At 39.0% G+C, this 23,989-nt stretch overlaps 4 protein-coding genes across 4 annotated transcripts; 2 read left to right on the top strand and 2 right to left on the bottom strand.

Annotated features, from left to right (window-relative positions):
- The first annotated feature begins 2,319 nt into the window (after nt 1-2,319).
- Nucleotides 2,320-4,238, top strand: scg2a (secretogranin II a). Its single transcript, XM_085916068.1, has one exon. The coding sequence runs from the start codon at nt 2,320-2,322 to the stop codon at nt 4,120-4,122; it is 1,803 nt and encodes a 600-aa protein (XP_085772194.1). The 3' UTR covers nt 4,123-4,238.
- A 129-nt stretch (nt 4,239-4,367) lies between these two features.
- ap1s3a (adaptor related protein complex 1 subunit sigma 3a) lies at nt 4,368-7,730 on the bottom strand. Its single transcript, XM_085916069.1, has 5 exons — nt 7,594-7,730; nt 6,782-6,960; nt 6,175-6,283; nt 5,603-5,740; nt 4,368-5,506 (listed from the first exon to the last, which is right to left on the bottom strand). The coding sequence occupies exons 1-5, from the start codon at nt 7,594-7,596 to the stop codon at nt 5,471-5,473; spliced, it is 465 nt and encodes a 154-aa protein (XP_085772195.1). The 5' UTR covers nt 7,597-7,730; the 3' UTR covers nt 4,368-5,470.
- An 810-nt stretch (nt 7,731-8,540) lies between these two features.
- On the top strand, nt 8,541-13,034 carry dhrs12la (dehydrogenase/reductase 12-like a). Its single transcript, XM_085916362.1, has 10 exons — nt 8,541-8,596; nt 9,837-9,970; nt 10,551-10,633; nt 10,712-10,807; nt 10,932-11,013; nt 11,097-11,158; nt 11,366-11,470; nt 11,618-11,708; nt 12,552-12,689; nt 12,900-13,034. Exons 1-10 carry the CDS (start codon nt 8,541-8,543, stop codon nt 13,013-13,015), a joined length of 963 nt encoding a protein of 320 aa, XP_085772488.1. The 3' UTR covers nt 13,016-13,034.
- A 679-nt stretch (nt 13,035-13,713) lies between these two features.
- Nucleotides 13,714-23,815, bottom strand: wdfy1 (WD repeat and FYVE domain containing 1). Its single transcript, XM_085916136.1, has 12 exons — nt 23,446-23,815; nt 21,449-21,516; nt 21,267-21,340; nt 21,035-21,089; nt 20,312-20,462; nt 20,127-20,239; nt 18,804-18,930; nt 18,048-18,153; nt 17,541-17,642; nt 17,320-17,450; nt 17,083-17,191; nt 13,714-16,692 (listed from the first exon to the last, which is right to left on the bottom strand). Exons 1-12 carry the CDS (start codon nt 23,580-23,582, stop codon nt 16,633-16,635), a joined length of 1,233 nt encoding a protein of 410 aa, XP_085772262.1. The 5' UTR covers nt 23,583-23,815; the 3' UTR covers nt 13,714-16,632.
- Between the last annotated feature and the right edge of the window lie 174 nt (nt 23,816-23,989).

Raw genomic sequence — 23,989 nt, 5'->3', positions numbered from 1 at the left:
TAAAATATATTCCAAGGAAGCATTATAAATGTTTTTGTCTGGGCCTTAAATTTAAAAATAGAAGCAATTTGATTTTGCAGACATGAAAAAAAAAAAACTGTGCCTATTGCGTTCGCTGACGTCCAAGTCACGTGGTATGTGTCTCATAGCATGTGGAGCTGTCCGCGGTGCTGAGCGCACACTCACGCTGGAGACAGCGATGCTCACACTACTTGACAAGACCGTCAACGCAAACTAAGTCCAAACAGGTAAGGATTTCGAATTCAGTCATGACTTGGCTGAGATCGCACATCATTTTCATCACATGAAAAGAGGAAGACTTGGTATTTTTTAATTATTTTCTATTTATTCTTAGGCAGCTCTTCAGCAACCTGATGATCTGATCTTGTGTTGTCTTTGTTCGTGCATGGTTTCTTTGACTATTTCTTTTTGTTATGACTCTCTTTGACCATTGCTGCCTTGTTTTCTATGTTTGCAAGTTTCATATTTACACAGAAAAACGTTGTGTGTTGAAAAAAAAAGCCAGCTAAATTAAAGTAAAATGAGTAAAAATGAATTAAATTCACAAAATAAAATCCCACTTCTATTTGCTCATTTCAGGTTGTTATTAAAAGCACACTCCAATGCCTTTCTTGAGATGATGCGTCTCAAAGAAGCACGTTTCATACAAACATTATTTATCCAAATTGCTGTTTGCTGGTAATAGTGGGTGATGATTGCTGTTTAAAAGGGTTTGCGCATAACTGTGGCTTCTGTGGGTACATTAGTCTTAGGGGGTTGCCTTGACAACGGGGCCGTGACTCACGGTGAGCATCAATTTAACGACTAATGAGATTTGTAGGGGAGCTGAATGCTGCTATGCTGCTGCAGGATGTGATCCTCAGATAAGAAGCAACAGGCGGCAGCGATAACATCGCTGCAGCGCTAAGCAGTCCTAATAATACTAACTAATCATGACGCTCAAGTAGCGCACAGAAAAAGATGAATTAATACAACAAATATTCCTTTGTAGATATTCAATTCCATTTGACTGCATGAATTTATGAAGCGGTCGTTTGAATAGTCAAGAAAATCAATTACATCAGCTTACTGGTCATAGCGTGACAACATGTGACAAAAACTGTACCCAATGTTTTCACATTTTGAAAACAATAATACTTAGGTCTCAGTGGTGCTATTGTATTATTCATTATTATTCATTTTAATTAATAGCATGACTGACAGAGTATGAATCCATGACTGTGGTTGTACTATATTATTAGTGAACGCTGTGAACTGCACTGCATCATAGTGACAGATTTTATTTTCTTAACCTATTTAGTTAAAAGAGAGAGGAATACAACAAATATAGTTCAAATACAGCTTTCATCAATCTTTCTTACTGTATTTTATCTCGCCGAGGACCTGTAGCATGTGGAAAAAAGATTTACTGTTGTATCCTGCGCATGCATACATACATACATACATACATACATACATACATACATACATACATACATACATACATACATACATACAGACAGACAGACAGACAGACAGACAGACAGACAGACAGACATACTGTGTACGTGTGTAAGTAAAATGACAAAATGACAACACTCGGCTGGTTAACATGGACACAAATAATTTAATTACATTTTTAGAAATATTATGGTCTGCATTTTTGAAGACTGCGCATCTGTGCCATAAAACAATCGGGAGAGGATCCTCATTTTTGTATTCATGCAAAGCTCACTTTGCATATATGCCTCTTTAGCTGGACCGGTCTCTGTCAAACTGGGCACTAGCGTCTCGGAGATGGTGGAGTGGTAATTTGGTGGCAGAAATTGGATCTAAATTATAGTAGACAGCTGGTCCAATACAACATTTTCCATTCATAAATATGTGAACAGTGGGCATTCGACATTGTATTGTATTTTTAAACCAACCCACTGAGCAGCATACTTTCAATCGATCGGTGGTGAGAGGGTGGTCGACTTTACACTGTGCTTTTTCCATGCTGAGATATGAGTGAGCAACTTGTTCGGCGCATTTAAACGGAATGAAATGAAAAGCTTATATGCCATGATTGAAGTACTCTTGGCTGTGACCACTCCCACATCAGCGCAGACCTCCGACACACATCTGACAGCCTGACAGTGGGTCTAATTCACCTCCGCACAGTTACACCACACACCGAGCAGAATTTTCCCCTAATTTTGCAGAGAAAAAGTGTCTTTCAGACCATACAACTGTGTACAAACACGATCAAAATGCTCAATTCCAGCCCCCAAAGGTCACTGCTGATTTGTGCTTTTTGGACTGTCCTCAGGTTTCACGATGCTGCCATTCCTCTGCAACTCCACTAGAGGCAAACATTCCCTCCTCGGTTTGGCTCAGCTTCTGTTTGTCGCTCTGTGTCTCCACTCCATTTATGGGGCTACTCTCCGAGAGCATCGACTCAGGGAGAGTGAATCAGAACCGCAGCAGTCACCTAATGCTGACATGATCAAAGCCTTGGAGTACATTGAAAGCCTTCGTCAGAGAACAGACTCACAGGAGAAGCCGCTTCTCCCCAACGCCGATCGCCGCTCGGATGATGCTCAGAAGATGCACGCCACGCTGAGACTGGCTCCTGACTCGATACACGCTGATAATGACGGAGACACAGACGAGGAAAGGAGCGAGGATAAGAGCGAGGAGCTGCTCCAAGCCGTACTCAGCACTCTGCAGCAGACCGAAAAGTCATCCAAGCCCACTTTGCCTCGTCCTTCCTCGCTGGCGGGTGCCGACCGGAAGAGTGGCGTATACGCCAAAGTGCCGGAGCAACGGGGTATCATGCCTCACAAGAAAATGCCCTTAATGTTTGAGGAGGATGAAGAAGGGGAGGGTGATGAAGAGGAGGGGGACGATGATCACGAGAACCCTTTCAAACGCACCAATGAGAATGTGGAGGAGAAGTACACGCCTCAAAACCTTGCAACGCTGCAGTCAGTCTTTGACGAACTGGACAAGTTTACCAATCAAAAGATGACACACAAACGACAGGAAGAGCACGACGATGCGCAGGATGAAGAGGAAGAAGAAGGAGAAGATCTGTTCAATCTAAGAAATGTAGTATATGATGACGAAGGAGAGGACCTTACAGACTGGGGTCCTGGAGAGCAAGGGGAGGATGAGGAGGAAGAGGAGGAAGAGGACAAACATCAGTTGGACAGGAGCCTCGATTATGTCGATGACGAGGAAGAGCAGGATGAGGATGAAAGGTATCCAGTTAGGAGGTCAAATGATCCAGACCAGGTCGACTATTACCTTCTTAAGGTGTTGGAGAGAACTGAAGAGGAGGAGCAGAAGAGAGCAATAGAAGAAGAGGAGAACAAGAGGGCTGAGAGGCGAGTAACTCAATACAGAGATAACATTGACCCACGAGTTATCTATCAGCTCATTCAAATCTCACGGAAATACCAAATCCCACCTGAGGATCTCCTGGATATGCTCAAGACAGGAGAAACAGCTAGTCAATGGAAGGCCCAAGAGAGCAGAGACAAAAACAAACTGTGGAAGACATCCTCAAAGAAGATCTACAAGATTCCCCAAACTAAATTCTACAGCAGACGTCTTCCTGCCAGAAAGAGCAGCCCCAAAAACCTGCAGAGGGAAGCCATCCTCAACATCCTGGGGTTGGGCAACGGGCAGGACCGAGATCCAACTCCCGTCTGGAAGCCGTACAGAAGCCCTGCGTCACGACTTCGCGCTCTGACAGCGGGGCGCCCGGGGGACGCCGCTCCCACGCAGCGACGTTTCCCTCCCAGCAAGTCAAAGGACTATGACGACACAGCAGACGGCGAGCTGGCGGCGTATCTGGCGTCTCAGATGCTGGCACGCTATCCCGGCCCGGCGTACCACTACGGCAAGGCCGGCCAAAAGCGGGACGAGGCGGGGCAGAACGCGGCAGACTCGTTTGAACAGGCCATGCAGGATTATTTGGATCAAATGGATTCGAATAAGGTGCTGAATAAAAAGAGACAGTCTGAGGATGGCGAGAGAGGCTTTGATAATGAGGCTGTGATGAAACTGATGAGCTACTTCAACCCAGAAAGTGAGGACAGTGAGAGTGAAGCCAAGGTGGAAAATGGCATATGAATCAAGTGGCAGATATATATCATAAATAGGTGCATCTCAACAAATTAGAATATCGTTAAAAAAAAAGTTCTTTTATTTCAGTTCAAAAGGCCAAACTTCAGTATTTCATAAATAGGATGGAGGAAAACACTTTTCAGAAGTTCAAATTCTAACCAATTGAAAATGTGTAGGTAACGTAAGGTAATATTCAAATTTCTCAAGATCATAAGCAAATATAATGATGATAATATATGTGTATAGTGAATTTATATACAGTACAGCTGCTAAAATCACTTAAGTTTTACAACAATATTCTAATTTATGTTGGAGATGCACCTGTATTCCCATGTATATAATATTGTGTTGGTGGAAGTGGACAGAGACAAAAATTAAGTATTTTCAAAGATATAAATATGCAGTCAACTGTGGTTCCTCTGTAGGTTTACTGAATGTCTTATTTACTAGCGGAAATATGAGTGTTCTGACAATAATTTGAGTTAGTTGCTCAACCTCCCGTACATGTGATTCACCACACACACACACACGCACGCACGCACCCACACACACACACACACACACACACACACACATCAGTGTTGGACCCCTTACTTTCACTTGTGTTTGTTGGCAATTCTTTCCTAAATGTGGGCATATGTGACATACTTGAGGTTAATAAAGCATTGACTTTATTTTTTCTTACCGAGTTGTGTTCTTTTTTTCCTCTCAGACAACATATAGATTTTTTTCCAAATCAAAAGCTATTGAGATTTTTTTTTCTAGGAAGCTGAGATGTAATGCCACAATAAAATAAACAATAAAAATAAAATCTTAGCCACTAGCACAATATACTAGAGATAATTCATAGACAGTGTCGTAAAATTTGTAGGGCAATTATGAATGCAATATTTAGTTGTACTCTAATTTATTTTCTAAAATGCCACGGTATTAGGTACCCTTGCATACACGAATAAAAGTGGTATCTGTTTTGTAGAATCAATTTAACATGCAATTATCCAACCATTTACATCCATTACAAGGCATATATAAACAACCATTCAGACTTATTTTTGCACCTATGGTGAATTAAGTCTTTAAATAACCTAAGAAAGAAGCAACATAGGAAGACCGAGCCGAGATTTGAAGCCAGAGCCTTCCCCTCTCAAGAAGCAAAATAAGACAACCAGAGAACATTTTGTAAATATATTATGTTAATAATGATTTCTTTCAAATAGAAAAGTTTTTGAAATGTGAGCTTTTGCAAAAAATATTGGGTGCTAATTTACAGAAGCACTTTGTGGTTCATGACAAAGAGAAAATATTGCACAGATTTAAACCTTATGTCCTGAGGTGGCAGAGGTCAGTCATAAGCTCAATACATAGGTTTGCTCATATATTCCTCCATTGTCTGCAATGACAAAACATGAAAGTTAAAAAAAAAAGTTCTCATGAGTCACTTCTCTCCAAACCTACGTTCACGAGGGAGTGTGAAAGCTTACTGCACCTCTTGGAGTGCGTCAGCCTCCTGCAGAGAGACACCCACGGCCACTTTGGAGGTTTCTAGCACTTCTCCTCCCATCAAGAATTCATCCAAAATAAAATACGCCTTTTCAAAATTGAAAATAATATCCAGCTCACACACCTGATGATGAAGCAAAAGACAATGTACCACACACACTGGACTCTAAGGCAATTAAAACAAACTATAACTATACAAAATATATAATATAATAATATATAAATATAAATAAAATAAAAATATATAAAATATAAATAGATGTAAAAAAATAAAAATATATGACTTGGTGAAATATCAGACTTGGTGAAATCTTTTGTGCACCATTATTGATTGAAAAACTCTGCACATGAGCTACCTTGGAAAATATTAACCAGCATCTAAAGAAACGGCTGTACTAAACAGACGCTTGAACAAGAACAGCGGAATGTTACAGAAAACATGCTGTCCAATCTTCTAAGATGACAATAGAACAGATGCATCCTGCATAGAAATTAAGCTTTATAATACAATGAGGCACATCATGTTTGGTGAAAACAACACAATGTATCGGTACTTACATTGCCAAAGTATTTATCCAGCAGTTCAACAAATCTGTGCAGCACCTCAAGGCTCAGAAGCTCATTATCTTGCTCCTCCAGACCAATGCAGAAATAAAGGCTGGCATACCTGCAGTGGAGAATATTACTGTGAAAATATATATATATATATATATATATATATATATATATATATATATATATATATATATATATATATATATATATATATATATATATATATATATATATATATATATATATATATATATATATATATTGCAGCTACTTTCATATGCTAACCGTGACATATGACTTGAAAAAGTAACCTAACTCTTCTATGACAAGCACATAAAATATTATATAAACACTTACAACTTATTTGAAGGAAAGAACACCAAGATAAACAGACACAAAAGTATAACACTAGCTTTGTAAACAATTGTTTGATTTCCAATGCCAAGCACAAACACGGGAATCCATGTTTTCCCTAGACAGCACATCTGTGGTGGGACACAATTTCCTGACTTTCTTATTGGAGCAAAGGGTTTGCCAATATGGCAGACTGGTCTCCGCCAAGAAAAATGCAAGGTGTGATAAACAGTTTCTACATTTCATGCATGTGAACCTTTTATAGACAATCTTGAGGTCTCTCCACTGCAGGAAGTTGCACAAGCGTGTCGTACGGGCCAACACAATCATCATCATGTCCCGGATCACCTTTTTCTTCTCTCGATCTGTTAATGGTGTGAACCATTTCTGCAGACGTAGCTTTCCCTGCTTGCTGAACAGCAGCAAGAAGCGAATCTGGAGAGAGCATATAAGGAAACAAAACAGAACTCATCAGACAGCTCTGCCAAGTTTAAATATTACCGTGTTGTGGATATTCCGCACGGTAACAAAATTGTTGGTAACATAAAATATAAAAATGAAGGAGGCCCCTTTCCTTCTTTAACAGAGAAGGGCCAACAAATTTGTCCGTGTTAATTCATGCAATGTCATAAAATTGAATGATTCCAAAAAACCCCAAAAGACTTCTTCTTCAAAGCTGCTTATTGCCAGCAACCCGTTGGTGACCTCTGATCTAGTAAATGGCAAACACCACCATTTTGCAATACACTACAACAATAAATGCAAAGAGTGACTCAAGAAAGCACTTTGCCCTGAGGAGCACCTGTAAACACTTACCACAAGATAAGACGGCTTATGTAGAAAAAAAAAGTTCCCAGCAGCTAACAGTTTGCTTTGATTATTATTTGATTTTTATAAGGGATTATTTTAAAGTTTTTTTTCGGATCAGAACTTTTATTCTCATTTATACCACAAAATTGAAATGAAATTTAGCGATTGAATTCTGACATATATAAACTGCCTTAACTTTAAAAGAAAAACTAAATAACTACTGTTGCATGCAGAAGAACCCGTGCAGCACACACTCACCATTTTGTCTCCCAATCTCTTTTGGAATCATGGGACTTGTAAAACCCACAAGAGGAAAAAACATCCTTACGGACAGGATGGGCGGTGAAAGTGCTCGTGCTGGGCTCCTGCTCCTTACATTGTGCATCACACCTTCGCCACACCTACACACAAACACGTACACACACGCACACACACAGTGTGAGAGAGTGAGAGAGAGAGAGAGAGAGAGAGAGAGAGAGAGAGAGCGAGAGAGAGAGAGAGAGAGAGAGAGAGAGAGAAACATAAACATTAGAAATGTTGTTATGAACTAAATATTCAACTCATACAAATATTAGTGACAATTTCAACTCCTATTTTTTCTCACATACTGTACAATATTACCACATATATAGAAACAATAAAATCATGTTTGTAATGAAAGTGAAAAATGTATTAAATTTTACCACCCATTGGAAGACTGTTTTGTTTGGTGAATTGGGAATTATCACAACAATGTTCCACTTTTCCCTTTCTTTTCCAAATTTGTGCCTTGAATCTTTGTCATGAAGCTAAAAACATCCTCTTTTGCTTGCCTTTGAATATCACTGACAAGCAAAGTTGTTTTCTTTGTGTCAACCTATCAAACCGGGTTGCAAGTGAGAGTCAAAATTCAATTGTAATTTTTAACTTGTCTTAACTAAACTTCAAAGTCAAATTTTTACTTACCTACAAGACTTGAAACAGCACTTAATTATACCAGGGGTTGCACTTCTACTTCAGAATATACTTTGACATTTGACATCTCTGCAGAAATCCTCATTGGAGCAGTTAATGTATTTATTGCTGTCCCTCTGCCTGCCACTAGTGGGCTGCAGGTGTTGTGGGCCCAGCAGGCTGGTTCTGTTCCACGTGGTGTCCGAGCGCAGCTCAAAAAGAGGTGCGGAGAGGGCAAAACGTCCTGATGCTTCCAGACCCAGAACACAACCATGTCTCTGTACCGCAACTTGGCCTGGTTCCTCAAGGGCATGACAGAGTTCACCAGGTATGACTGATGCTTTCAATTTTTGTCTCCCCCAGGTTTCATTTAAATTTGGCTGATTCCTTTCTCATGATGATGCTGTTTGTTTTTGTTTGTTCTTTGCTTCTGGTTTGTTACACAGTAAAGTTATAATACGACCGTTGTTTGAATATTGCTGCTTAATTTCTATCTGTATTGCTATCATCGGGTGTAATTTGTTCTCATTATTCAAAAGAATTTTCAGATTTTTTGACAGAAAATGTTGACTATAGATGCTTTTTGTGATAACGTGTAAAACACTTTGGGTGATTGAAAAGAGGTAAGATGGAACACTATATCGTGATGCATCTAAATTCACCTTTGCAAATTATTTTATTCAGTTAGTTATTTTGCTTCATATAAATGAATCCTCTCATTTTTAAACGAGATACATTATATCTCTGAGGAAGGTGTGAGACTGAGACGTATCAATTGAAAAGATTAGAGTATAATATGGTTCCCGTGTTTATGATGACAGCAGCCTTCTACCATTCACGTTTGGCTTAAACTGCCATCAAATATACATTACAATCCAGAAATTACCAGTAACTTGATTTTTCTATTGTTGCCAATAAATAACGTGACTGTGACAAGCCAGTTAAACGTGACATCAGCCAAACATTTCATTTACACAATAATAAATAAGAGCTATCAATAGTTGGTGTCCCAATACTTATGTCCATCTACAGCCTATCAGAGACTGAGTCGGATTTTCTGAAAAGGTGCTTTTACGATTGTTTTTTTTTCTTCTCCCCTTTGTTCTGTGTTGTTGCTTCTCCAACAGAGCGACCCGCTCTGTCCCTGCACTAATAGCTCTCTGCATGACACCACTGAACAGAGCGGGTATTTTGCCTCAGTCTCACTTGGCCTTGTGCAGCCTTCCTCAACAATAGCTTTCAGGACAATGGTTACCACACACACTTTGGTGCACATACTCCGTTCCTGTTGTCAGTCACCGTCAAACTCTTCCTGTCACATCCGCTGCCAGGCACAATCTCTCACTCGTGTGTACAGTCAAACTGTGAGGCGGAACACAATACCAAGTCTGCCTACTGACCTCTTTGACCTGAATACAGCTAGCTGTCATATGAGGTCAGCTGAGTTTCAATACAGTGCAAGCTGATTTGAATGCAAATCCTGAACAAGTGGGTCCAGGATAAAGAGTCCTGATGTACTCATGGAAAGGCCACTGATGTAAAAAAACGTCTTTGTTCGTTCTCCATAGAAATGCCTTCTTGTCAGCTTCCAAGCGTTTTGTGGAGAAAGACCTGGAGGTGTCCTTGGCGGGACGCTCCTTCATGATAACGGGAGCCAACAGTGGCATCGGGAAAGCCACGGCTATGGCTATTGCTAGGAGAGGTACGAGGCCCCATCGACATTTGAACATCTGAACATTTCTATGATTAACAGATAACCATTGTGGTTGTGTATAATAAGAACTTGATTTTATTTTGCCGCATCCATAAACAGGAAATATATACACTACAATTAGAATGTCACCATAGAGTTAAGCCTATCATAATTTATTTATACGCTGGCCTAATTTCAAATTTAAGTGTTTCGTGTTGTTGTATGAGCAGTACAATAAGTGTTTAATGTTGAATGGATGTATTAAGAAGTTAATGTTACAGAAAGAAAAATATAGAGGGTTTTCTTTAGTTAAAAAATAAACTCCAAAAGATTGTCTACTGGTACAGGGTGCACTATGCCTATTGCTAAGTCAGCTGTGATATGCTCCAGCTAACCCGCGACCTCAATAAGGACAATCAGTAGAGGAAATGAACGGATGTTCAATTATTCATATCCCATATCTGGGAATTTAGGGACATTGTGTAAATGATCTTGGTACATCTGGCACAGACAGTCTGGTCTAGAATTGACTATTCTAATACATTGGATATAGAGTGAAAAAAGGATATAAATAAAATGTTTCCCACAGGTGGAACTATCCACATGGTGTGCAGGAACAAGGACAAGGCTGAAGAGGCAAGGGCTGAACTTGTCAAGGAGACAGGAAATAAAGTACGGTATAGTGGGACGTGTGTTACTCCAAACATTTATAAATAAGGACACAGAAATAGAATCTGAATATGACCCTAGGAAATCTATGTGCACATTCTGGATCTATCTGAGACCAAAAAGGTCTGGGACTTTGCTGAGGCCTTCAAGAGAAAGTACAAAGCTCTCAATGTTCTGGTGAGAAATTATGATGATTATTAATATTTTATTTTCACTCCCTTGTTCAAAAAAATCATAATTTCATCTTCGTATCACATCTGTGCAGTGTTACTAGATCTTGATTGTGATTGATCATGTGTAGATTAATAATGCAGGCTGCATCATGAGTCAGCGGGAAGTGAACATGGAAGGACTCGAGAAGGGCTTTGCCACCAATGTCCTCGGTGAGTCCCGCGACCAGGTTAGCTACTGGAATAGCGACAACTCTAAGTACAGTGGAATGCTTCATCCTTATTATTTCTTGCAGGGATTTACATTCTCATCAAGAGTCTCATTCCTTTGCTGGAGAAGAGTGCGGATCCCAAAGTGGTGAGTCCCAGACATGTTTGTTTTCAATCTACAGGGTTGAAAAAAAAAAATACAAATCATTTATTAACATGATGTGGACTGACTTGGTAAATGAGCACTTTTTCATAAGTGCTCCAAGTTTGTCTGACAATCCTTGTTAGGTGCATATTGTGATGAGGTCATCTAACAAGTCCACTATCATTTATATCTCCATTCCTGCTTGCGCAGATTACTGTGTCATCAGGTGGGATGTTGGTACAGAAACTCAGAATAGGAAACTTGCAGTCTGAGAGAGGCCGCTATGATGGCGCCATGGTCTACGCCCAACACAAGGTATGACCAGTGTCGGTACATCTGGAAGTGTCAAATAATTCAGTTCCATGGGAAAGACTAAAAGCAATCCTGATGAACAGTTCTAAAAATGTGAAGACAATGCTAAAAACATGGTACCTGGTATTTATTTTATATTGTTATTTGCAGAGGCAGCAAGTGGTGATGACGGAGCAGCTTGCAAAAATCCACCCGAGCATCCACTTCTCTGTCATGCATCCCGGCTGGGTCGACACTCCTGGTACATCAATAACAAGTTCTAGTTCAAATAAGCGCTCTTCAACCCTGTCTCCCTACAGCAAAAAAAACCCATTCAAATAATTAGGGTTGTTATCCAACTTCTGCAGACCTTGCTGATTATCTGATCATTTGAATCGGGTGTGTTGCAGCAGGGACACATAAAAATTAATAATTCAATTTAACCTCCTTTTACATAAAAAAACATCCAGAAAAACAACCAGGATTGAAGACCCCTGGTTAAGATGGACATAAAAAGTCTACACGTCCCTGTTTGAATGTTATTTTTTAATTCTAAAAAATGAGACAAATGTTTTTTTTTAATTTCAAAATATTTTTCCATCATTAATGTCACCTATTACTTGTATAACTCACTTAAAAAATCTGAAATCTTTGCAAGAGCGGAGTAAAATTAACTAGGATTTGTCTTGTAATTGGAATAAGCCTGTGTTTAGAATTAACCAATTGCATGTTCAAGGGGAGTCAAGCTGCTGCCATATAATAGTTAATCTTTACCTAGGTTGAAGTTACCAAATATGGTTACTTTGTAGTTTAAGAGAGAGCTCACACAAATGTATTACTAAACGTTCAAAGGTGATCATGTGATTTTGTACTTTGTATTTAAATAACAGGAAAAACAGTCATTGTCACCAAATGGCATCACCAAAAGTGTCACCAGAGAAATTGTTTCACAAAACAGTTAGATCATGAATTGTTTGAGAACGGCATGACCCGATTCTCATCCCTTCTAATCCCACAAAGAATGCTCATTAGCTCAGCCACAAGTGTATCGTTTTAAATCGATTCCACTGATGCAATCCCTTCTTCCCTCATGTATTTGCATCAGCGGTGGCAAACGCCATGCCTGACTTCCATCGCTCCATGAAGGACAGCCTGAGGACCCCGGAGCAGGGCGCGGACACTGTGGTGTGGCTGGCTGTGTCTGAGGCTGCCGCTGGCAAACCCAGCGGTCGCTTCTATCAGGGTAAGACTCTTCGACTTCGATACTTCGACTAGAATCTTGGACTTTTTAACAACTTTTAACTACGGTAATTTATGAGTGCCCTATCAACGACAAATCATTAGAACAGGATTGGGTTTGGGGTTTCAGAGCAAAAGACCTTCCAATTTAACATCCTTTTACATTTATTTCCTTCCTGTTCACATAAAATCTTATATTTGTGTGTTTCCACAGACCGTAGCATGGTGGCCACCCACCTGCCACTGGCTTGGACCCACAGTTCCCCACTGGAGGAGCAGAAACTCATATCCGCACTGGATGACTTGGCCAAGATGTTCCAACCACATTAAGGTTGAAGGAGACCACCAGATCACACGCACTAATAACACTAGTAATACTCATCAAGTCGCCAACCTGTGGCCCATCTTTCCCGTACCTGCATAATATAATTTTAAGATGTCTTTTGAGACAGCCTTAAAAAAAAGCACAATTAAGCATGGATTGCTTTTGGATGATGAAAGAACTTGAGATTTATTTTTGTGTCATAGACTAACTTCAATTGTTTTATGATGTTTTCTGTGACTTTTCATTTTGAGAGTGCATTCAAAGAGTCTCCCAAACGCACTGTGACTTTTGAAAGTTGTCAATCAGATGGGAATCTGATCAGACCAAAGTCTCAGCCACTATTTATTGACGCAGACCCAGCTATGTGTTCAACCTCATTCTTGCGTCTAGTTTATGTGTGTAACTAACAGACATGTACCTTTTTGTTTGTTTGTCATCTTGCTGTGTGTCAGGTTGAATACAAACTGGAGTCAAGTGATATCTTTGGCCATTAAATGCAGCACACACAAGCATTTTGTATCTGCGGCCAATATTTGTATTCATGATTATTATCTAGCCAGCACCTTTGACAACAAGCTTCTTCACTAACATGACTTACATTTGGAAATGTATTCTCAAATAAAATGACAAAAATGGGAGAAGGAGAAACGAGTGATTTCTTATTCACAAAATTACTCTGCAAAATTAAAAACAATTCAACATATTGTAATTTGTAATTTATTATCAAGCAATAATCCATTGTCATCGAAACAACGTTTGTTAAAAATGAGCTTTTTGTTGCATTTTTAACATATTTTTTTTACAAGCAGACTGCAAACATAAAATGTGAAATTACACAGATATCCATAAAAAGGGTTTGTAGGGTAATCATGTGAGATGACTCATCTGGTTACAGTTACCACTTATAAAACCTTTCTTGGGTTCGATGACCAAAACGAAACATGAAGCACTTCAAATATACTAAGTGTTCCATTAGGTGTCATGGAAGCAAATAACCATTAGGAAGTGGACAAAAACTGGATGTGAAAGCCCGCCACTGATGAGCCAAAGCATGAAATGCTCTGAATGCAAGACACGTTATTAGCACATGAGAAAATAGCTTTGACTATTGATCAGCATCAGCGGTTACCCTGTGGTTGTTGCAGTTTTTGAAAGAAACATTTCAGGTCCATTTGACTGAACCCTATAAGCCTAGCTGATACTAGCATCAATTTCTTGGAGTAAAAACAACAGCAGAGTGGATGCCAAAAATATTTTTGTTGCTATTTTAAGGTCTAATTCTATTTTTTTTAATATTAAATGTGCTAAATTAGTCACAGTTCTTTTTTTCTTCCTCTCAAACAGTAACACTGCAACAGGAGTAGGTTGGTAGGAAAGTATAGCATTTGTGTTTGGTATGGTGTCCGTAGCTTGAATCTGTACACTCATTGAAAAACAACATATTTGATGAGCTGGTGAGGGCTTCATTTAATTTGCAGTATGTTTTTTTTCAAAAACAGTCACTCGAAGGGTTTTAGGAGTCACTACATTTAACAATAACATTTTATCAACTTTGCTATATTAATATCTATAATCACGAGCTGCTCTCTTCACTGCGGCGGCCCATGCTCAGCATGTGTATCACAGAAAGCTCCCCAAAATTGAGTATAGATTTCACCGATAGTTTGCTGAGTGCATATGTCTCCTTTTGAAAATGGATTCCGAAAGCATAGAGAAAGGGCTGTCAACATCTAATAACAAAAAGTGGTAATCAAAATGAATCAATAAATACAAATCCAGAAAGTGGTATAATGCATTGAAGAAAGTAAATTCCATTTAGTACCATTTTCCCCGTGTTTACAGTGGTAATTAGTTTTTACCCCAACAATTAATACATGACTATGTTTCCATTTTATTCCTTTACTTTAGCATTTTGTAGAGTGAAAGGCGCAGTGTTTTCCACCAAGCTAAGCTTCTGACTTTATGCAAGCATGATTGAAATTGCAGGTCATTTCAGCCAATGTACCTGCACTTGTACTGTTACAAAGTTTGTAATCATATAATAAGGGAAAAAAAACATAACATTTTACACAGATAATAAATACTTTACTACAAATATAATCATACACATCAAAAATTGGAATGTGATTAGGAATATATATAGTGTTCACTTTTTCAGAACCAAATAAGGCAGGTATCCAACATAAGCATAAATCTGTCGCCATTTATAGGATCGCTACAAACCCAACTATTCTTTCACTCTGTAGGTATGAGTTTCGTCCTAAGTGGAATCCTTGTTAATACGTGTTTAGAGTAAGGAGAGATGAATAAGAAAAACAAACAAACCAAAAGAGGAGACATCCAGAAGTTCATTACGAGAATGCATGGGGACAATCACAGGTACTTGACTGTAAAAGCCACTAGAAAAGGCTTTGAACATGTGTCCTCTAGTCTTTAAATCATTTGAAGGGAAATCAAAAGCCTTGATACAGCCGGGAACTATGTTAAGTGTAGCATTTTGTGCTCCACAAATTTTTGTGTCGATGAACTAAGTGGCTTTGTGGTGAAAAGCCAATTGAGATCAATGAATTTATCTTATTAGTAAGTCTCAGAAGTGATTTGAGTTTTTTTGGCCATCAGTGTCACACCATGTGTTAAATCAATCTACAAACAGTGCAATTTGTCTCCTCAACACTTGAGTTTAACAGTCTATCGCTCCATCTCGGCAACAACATCGTTGACGCCGCTACTAATCAGTGTTGGACTTTGCAAAGATGATCTGCTGCTATAGCAACGCGAGTTTTGCTTGCCTCACTTAGCATCAACACAAAGGGAGGGCGTGTCAGCATCATAGCAGCTGCATCATGGCGTACAACAATTTGAAAATGCACACAAGTAAACACAATAAATGATTTGTGACTGAATTGCACAAAGTGGTCATGATAACATGTGAAATGAAGCGCCCCACCCAGTGACAACTCACTGATGTAAAACCTCCTGAGAGTGATTTAAGGCCTTCTGGTGAAAAAGACAGAACAAATCTTGGGGGGGGGGGGGGGGACTGATAACTGGGGTCAGAAAGTAATTCCAATCAATTGTTTTCGTTTTAAACATGAAGCAGGATTCGTATAGATGTAGTGGTTATACATGTTAATGAGTATGACAGAGTTAGTGGACTGCAAAAAAATATGCAGCGGAAGCATGTGTGTGTTTTTACAGGTGTGGCAGGTCAGGTATTTGTGAATCCTAAGATTACAGTACAAGGATAACAAAAAACAAACAAACTGACCATTGTCAACATTTGTCAAAAGGAACAGAAATATTAAACGTAAACACTAATAACACTCTTCCCATGAGGGCGCATGCACACATTTACATACACACATAATTGTGCTTAGTGCTCCGTGTGGGGTCACATACATTCATATACACTTACAACTGAAGTAGTGACATAGATCATTTCAAAGGATCAAGCAAAAAAAAAAAAAAAAGGGACATCTAGACCTACGCTGCTGACATTCACTCACACACACACACACGCACACATGTGCACATCCCCCAGAAGCTGCAGGGTTCAGGCATGATGGCGATGATGCACTGTACAGAGGGGTTTCCATGACACCAGAGGAGTGGACTGGACCAATCAGCGTGTGGAGAAGCCTGTTGCTAAGCTACAACCAACCACCTGCGTCATATCCCAGATCTGTAGAGACAAACACCCGATGACAAGTCAAGAACTTCACCGAGTATGAAGATGTGACTCTTTCGATGTGACATCATTACGCCACTTAACCGTAATCATCATCAAGACAAAGTGTGTTTAGCCTCAGGGTCTTTCATTCACACTTATTATGTGGAGGCTTTGGTATCTCCATTTTTGTTTTAAATCAAAAGTTTGATTTAGATTGCACAATTCCTGATGCTTATGCATTCCATACAGTCTAATACACCTTGCAAAAATGCCAAGAACTGTTTATACTCATTGCAATTGATCAAGAAAATAGAGCCCAGTTCCAGATATTGTTTAGTCACAAAAAACTTTGTTTTAAGCAGTATCAAACATACACAGTAAAAAAACCAAAACATTTTCAACCTTGACAATGCGGTCATTTCCACATGTCACCATCAGGCCTCTGGATGGGTCCATGTCCATGTGGGCTATGTTGTGTTTCCCCTCATGGAATGTGGCCAATGGTGTTCGACTATAGCACACACACACAAAGAAATGCACAACTCATCAGGTTTGTCTCTTGTTAGTCTCATAAAAAAATAAAAACTCCAACTTTAAGTGAAAAATTCATTAAAAACATGTACACAACGATTGACTCACTCTTCTTCCTTGATAGAGTCAAAACAGGTGTCACACACACGCACTGGAAATTCAAAGCCCATAATTGGGTACGTGGAGCGTTTAGAACTGCATCGACCACACACAGCTTTGCCGCACTTCCTGCAATGGTGCTAGGACACAGAAAACACACATTCACATTGCTACTAATGACACAAATGACACACAACGAGAAGCAATATGTGCACAACAATGGTTGGTACCTGTCTGAGCCCCAAGGTTTTAGTGTCCCACATCTGCTTGACATTCCAGAAGAAAGGCTGCTCACACTTCTGGCATGAGTCACTTTCCAACCACTGAGGTGCCTGAAGATAAAGAAGAAACAAGGTAACAGAGTGCAAGATTCATGTTATTGTACGGAAGGTGTGCGAAGCCTGGGCTTCTGTTAATTATGACTACCGATGAATTTGTGACTTGTTTATTTTTACTGAAGTGATTTGTTCATCATTGTTCTTTATGCAGGAAAAAAATGATTTTACCCAAATATTGTATCGAATTTTTAGCAGTGTGCATGAATAAAGTATTCAACAGCTGCAGCCCTACAACTCCCCTGTGATATTGTCACATTTTTATCGTTTAATTAAACCCGTGCTTCACGTCCCCAAGAATAGCATGCAAAAAATGCTCTTATAATTACAAAGCTGCTCTTCAAAAGGAGCCATTGATTAGTCACAGATAAATTTGGTCATAAATATATTATTGATGCAAACCTCTTCTCTGGTTGTATCCATGTTCCACACTGCCATGCCGCCATCAGCTGAGCATGACACCAACTGCCTGGTTACCTGGAGATAGCGTAGTGCCTGGACACGCTCACTGAGAGTTGAAGAATAGATTTCCATCACACTTTTTATGGTAATGTAACATGTCACTGTCACAAGTGCAGACATTCATGAACTACCGCACAATCACTTGTGCAAACTTTGCTGTGCTCAAAATTGCTCTGAATCTTTTGAAGACATGATGTTATAAACCGGACAACTTGTGTTATCGTGTGGTGCATACATTAGCTTGCTTTGTTTAGCCGCTACCTACCAAATGCATGTTTACCAATGTATTTAGTGTAATAACCCTCGAGGATGTGCGTTAGCTTTTGTAATGTATTCACAGTTACAGCGGTATCTCTACTTACGAACGCCTATACTTACAAACTTTTCAAGATATGAATCAGAGCCTCGTGATTTTTTGCATCTAAATACCAACCAATTTTCCACTGACGAACCAACACCGCAGCCATCTATATGTGGAGCTAACATTTCAAAAACAATGATGTGTTTAAACTCAAGGCAAAGAAATGGGACTTGACAATGCTAAAATCTGGAAAGAGACAGAAGTGAAGATTAAATAGTGAGACCTTTGTGTGATAAGAGTCTTGTGCAGGCAGACACTGCTGTTGACAACTAAGACATTATTTTCAGCACATTTACTCATTAACTTTTCAAAAAATGTCAGGCTGCTGAACTTACTGGTGTCCCTGCAACAATAAGGTTCGTCCTTTGCGTCCTCCTATGTCCCACATGATGACACTGTGGTCAGAGGCACCTGAGAACAGCAGTCTCTGGATGGGGTCCCACCACAAGGCTGCTACACTGCCTGAAAAGAGCAAGAGGGAGGAGGGAGCTGTTTTAAGCAACAGTTGGTTTCTTGGCGCCACCTAGTGTACATTTACGAGACTTTTTTCCCCAGTAATTACCAACCAGAACATCTAAATGTTCCATGAGATCATCAGGGTGCTGCAGGAAATTACCCAATTTCACTTAATTTGTCCAGATTTTTTTATTTATTAAGTATAAATTTTCCGTTATTTATATCACATATGTTGTATGTTACAGTGCAATAATCATTTTGGTTTTGAGCATTTTGGTTTAAGACTGCCATCTGCTGGCATAAAATGCAACTACAGCTCAAGTAGCAAAAACAAAACAAAAAAAAACAAAAACAAAAAAATGCTTGAACTATTTGTTCATTTTCTACAAACAGAAATAGTGTTGAATACAATTATTTACAAGTCTTAAAATAAAATATAGCGGGTGCCAGAAGATTTATACTCCCACAAAAGAATGAAGTTGTAATTTTATGAGAATAGGTGATGGAAGGGTAGCTTGAAATTAGTACTTGAAATTCTACATATTGTAGCATCATCTTGAAAACTGCACAGATTGCAAATTTGCTCAAAACTGTGTTTCAGAACAGTAGTGAATTAAACTTAATGGTGAGAACACATCAAATTAGACCTTTCCTGCTGGAGTTTTATGACTGGATTAATCATTTAACTCATTAAATATTGATACAAAAACAGACCTTGTACTGGAGATTGCAGAGTGAACAAAGCATCATACCCTGGACTTTTGATTAGGACATTAAAACAAAAACAGAATGAATTTGAATTGTGAGGCTTTTTTTACTACCATGTTTAAATATTTGTCAACATGAATGTTTCATGAGCAAACTGTTAGCTTGTGTAATTAGATGCCGAACTGTAAAAAAATACAGCCGTAGTTAAAAACAAAAAAACGTGCCATGGAGATTACCATCTGGTTAGATGACTCATCTTTCTCTATAATATTCTCAACCAACAAAATGGCCAAATAAGGACACAACAGTGCACCAGTAAGACTTAAGACTACGGAAATACCTTGTGTTCATGTGATGGCTCATTGGAACAGTTAACAAGTTGATGAAAATGAAAATGTCATTGATGATAGAAGGACTGTCAATGATAAATATTTTCTAGAATTGATTATTCCATCCATCATTCCATCAATCAATGAAATGATCAGGTAACATACCTTCATGGCCCTTCAGTGTAGTGATAACGGAGTATGTCTGCTTCTCCAGCTTCAACAGTGTAATCTGCCCTGAGTAATCGCCAACAAAGGCATGTTGAGTGTCATGATCATATCTGAGTAGGGTGTTAAGCTTTCAAAGTATTCAAAGAAATGCTTGTTGTATTAAAACAATGAATAAGGGATACTGTAGACAAGAAGCCCAGGAAGTGAAATAGTGTCTGCCCAGCATGCTTCCACTCTGGGTGCACATCCAGCTTACACTCTTGTCATGGCCAGTGCTCACTAGCCACTCGCTTTCCAGGGTAAACACCATGTCTGAAACGCGGTTCTGATGAGCTGCAGAACACACAAGCACAGCCATTTGTCTACATTTGGAAATTGACATTGTCTTCATTTTTATATCTTTATGATGTTAAATTATGGCACTTAGTATACCAATCTGCAAATAAAGATAACCACCTGTCTGGAAACAGCTCACCTGTTGACTGATCTGAGACACAACTGTAGAATACTTTGTCCTTTTAAAAATGTTTGTATTGTTCAGCTTTATTTACTCCACCACAAAGAGTAATCTTATTATACACACATAAACATAATTAGAGAACTACCGACAACTACTGATGGGCAAATGAAGCTTCAAGATGATTCAAGAACCCGTTGTTGTTTACTTAGACCTCTAGGTGGCACTTTCCGTTCACCGAAGAGCTGAAAGCCCACCGACTTGCTATTTCTTAAAACCCTCACTCTAAACCAACATTGCCATCTAGAGGAGCCAAAGACTACAACTGGTTCATGAAGCTTCATTTTCCTATCACTGCAGCGACAACCTTTTCTCACAATAAAATGACAAAGACAACATTTTGGCCACCAATTATATTCGTTTTCCCCTGATTATCAAAATAGCTTACCTGGGTATGTTTTTACATGGTTCATCTTATTGAAATCTTCAGAGATGAGAAACTCCTTAAGGGCAAAAACAAAAAAACAAGTTTCAAGTCAAATAACGAACCCACCCTCAAAGGCAATAGGAGGAGCGCCGTTTAAATAAGCCTCTTTTTAATAATGGAAAGAACAACCAAAAGACAAAGCTTGACCCTGAAATGAGAACAAGGCCGTTTGTTTTGAGGATGTTCCACTCACCACAACTGCTCCATTGTCCTGCCCAATGAAGATGCGCCTGCTGTCATGGTGATATGACATACATGAGCAGGGAGCTGAAACATGGAAAGATAAGGAAATTATCACCTACACCATGTGCTGTTTGTTTATATACTGGAGAATGGATGGACATTTTCAAAATCATGTGGTGCAATCGTACTTACAGGAGACTGTGTGATATATACTTGGCCAGTACTGACCGCTGTCTCTCTTTAGCCAAACACGGATGGTTCTGGAAATGAAAAGAAGAAGAATACAACTTGAAGAAAACAAACCATTATGGGTCCTTTTGTTTTATGATCTATGCTTTAAAGCGTTTTTGGCTTTTTGTGTTTTGATGTGTTGCAACTCTTTAAATATTTGATTCTGAAATGAACTATAACTTGAAGAAATACACTGCCTATAAAATAGTGGCAAAGTGAAAGATATATTTGTGTGTGGATATTCGTTATTTAGACGCACCACTCCCAGAGGTCAATGCTAATTACTTGTTAGTATGTCAATGGGATTTTACAGTGACTTTAGGTATAGCAGTAGCAATATTTCGAAAAGAAAACATCTGTTGCATTTACATAAATATTAAAAGGAATGTAATTATTTTTGTTGTATGTTTACTTTTACAGTACTGTAAGCATACTTCGTGGTGAAAGAAATCAATCACCATGGACTGAGAGTGTGCCAACCAAGAAAAAAAAAAGTTCCCATTTCTAAATTGACACGGTCAAGCTTGACTGAAATTTGCAGCTGCTCACAAAGGCAATCCAAAAACCGTCTGGGCTACAATTTTATGATCAAGCAAGACAGCAATTGCTATTTGGCCACAGTGAAGCAATGGAAAGGAAGCTTTTAAAGCTAAGATTACTGCATTAATTTAATTGTCAAGAGTGGCGGTAGCAACAATACATTCTAGGGCCAACAGTGGGGAAGACTATTGCCAAATCAACATGAAAGCTGCTGAAACCTTGACGCGAGTGGATGTTCCGCCAGGACAATGATGCCAAAGACATATCAAAACTGCTTTTTAAATTGTTATAGCAGGCTCACATTAAGCTTCTGTAATATCTTTTTTTCCAAAGCTAAACCTCAAAGCTAGTAAAGATTTGTGCACCATCTGCAAAGAGTGGTCAAATTTCCAGCCGCAATTATGTCGGAGGCTTGTTGATGGTAGAGGAGAAACTTATAACCCAAAATTATTGGCCTGTTATGTTTGTATTTGAGCATGTATGGGTAATGTTGGCCCTATGATGATTAGAATTTTTTTTTAATTTGTACCTGTTTCTTTGTACACTGTCAACTATTCAGCCCTCATTGTAGAACAACTTTAAGAACATGATAAATAGCTGATAGACTGATATGAACTAAATAGAGTCATACAGGGAAAAATGTCCAAACGAAATTGAGTAAATGTTGGTCTGTTAGTCTTTTCAGATTTGAGTTTCATTTCTAGTCAAACATATGTACATTCAAAACTGATGAAACAGTTTTCTTAAAGAGGTCAATGGCTTCGTCGCCTTGTTTCCCTGCAGAATTAGCAAGTGTGATGCAAAATGTACAACTTCCCATTTATGTTAAATGATGATGCTTCTCCAAAGACTTGCAAAGTAGTTTGCTAGCTATTTCAAAATGTGGCTATTTCACTGAATGAAATAAACAGCTGTAGATCGTATTGCAAGCAGCTGTTATATTGCATCGTTGTATGACAAATTATCAAAGGCATTATCTGTGCTAACCCAAATGTGACTTTCACGGGACACAGCTTGTGGCTGTTCCTTTTGAGGGGGAGCAGCAAACAAGTGTGCACACACGTACACAATTGTATCGAAACATTTGAAACATACTGGCATCGATTTTAGGGATTTAAGTGGCAACGTGGAAAGGCAACCGTACTTGTTTACTGCTACAGAAACCGGCTTTGTTTACTGCTAATAATAATTTAGCATCCCATCTTTCACAAAGTAAATCTTTATTGTTGAGATGTATTCAGAGATATTCGTTTCGCTAACTTGCAAAGCAAGAATGTTAGTTTATATAAGTCTACTTTAGTTACCTTGAATACTAGTTTTAGCACTTATGTAGGATCTAACTAGTGGCCACAAAATAGAGCAAACCCGCAGGCTACTTCAATAAAGCTAACATAAGCTAGCTAGGTTGGAAAACTCACCTGTCTTCGCTGACAGTGATCACTCCATCCTCCTTGGGGATTAAAACGGCAACCGTGACAGCGTCTGCGTGTCCCTCGATTTTGTTCAGAAGAACTGGCCTGGCGCTCTGAGGCCTCGAATGGATCTCCGCAGCCATGGTTTAACTAGCCAGCAACAATGTTTTCCTACTGCTAATTCTCTTCCTCGCCCAGTCCAAGAGGATCAGCTGACACACAGAGACGCTGTTCACTTTACCGTAATGACTGCAAGGCATGCGCCCAGCAAACCATGCCGCGTGACGATCGCTACAAGTAATCATTTATACAAGTCAGCAGTATTCGACTTAACTTAATTAACTAATTTAACTAACTATTAATTAATTAACTAACTTAATTTTCCTTTTTTTTCTGAGTATCCCCCTTCACTCACACACACGCGTTTCGTTTTCCATGGGCCACGTGATGATTATTTATTCTGATTATTATTGATTATTGTTATTTATTATTATTTATATTATATATTTTATAGCAGGGGAAATTGCATTAATTTCGAAAATCAACCAGA

The sequence above is a fragment of the Syngnathus leptorhynchus genome, chromosome 7 (assembly GCF_054491065.1).
Source record: "Syngnathus leptorhynchus isolate UIUO chromosome 7, UIUO_Slep, whole genome shotgun sequence".
NCBI classification, from domain to species: domain Eukaryota; kingdom Metazoa; phylum Chordata; class Actinopteri; order Syngnathiformes; family Syngnathidae; genus Syngnathus; species Syngnathus leptorhynchus.
The sequence above is the reverse complement of the archived record's forward strand: the minus strand, read 5'-3'. Positions and strand labels throughout refer to the sequence as shown.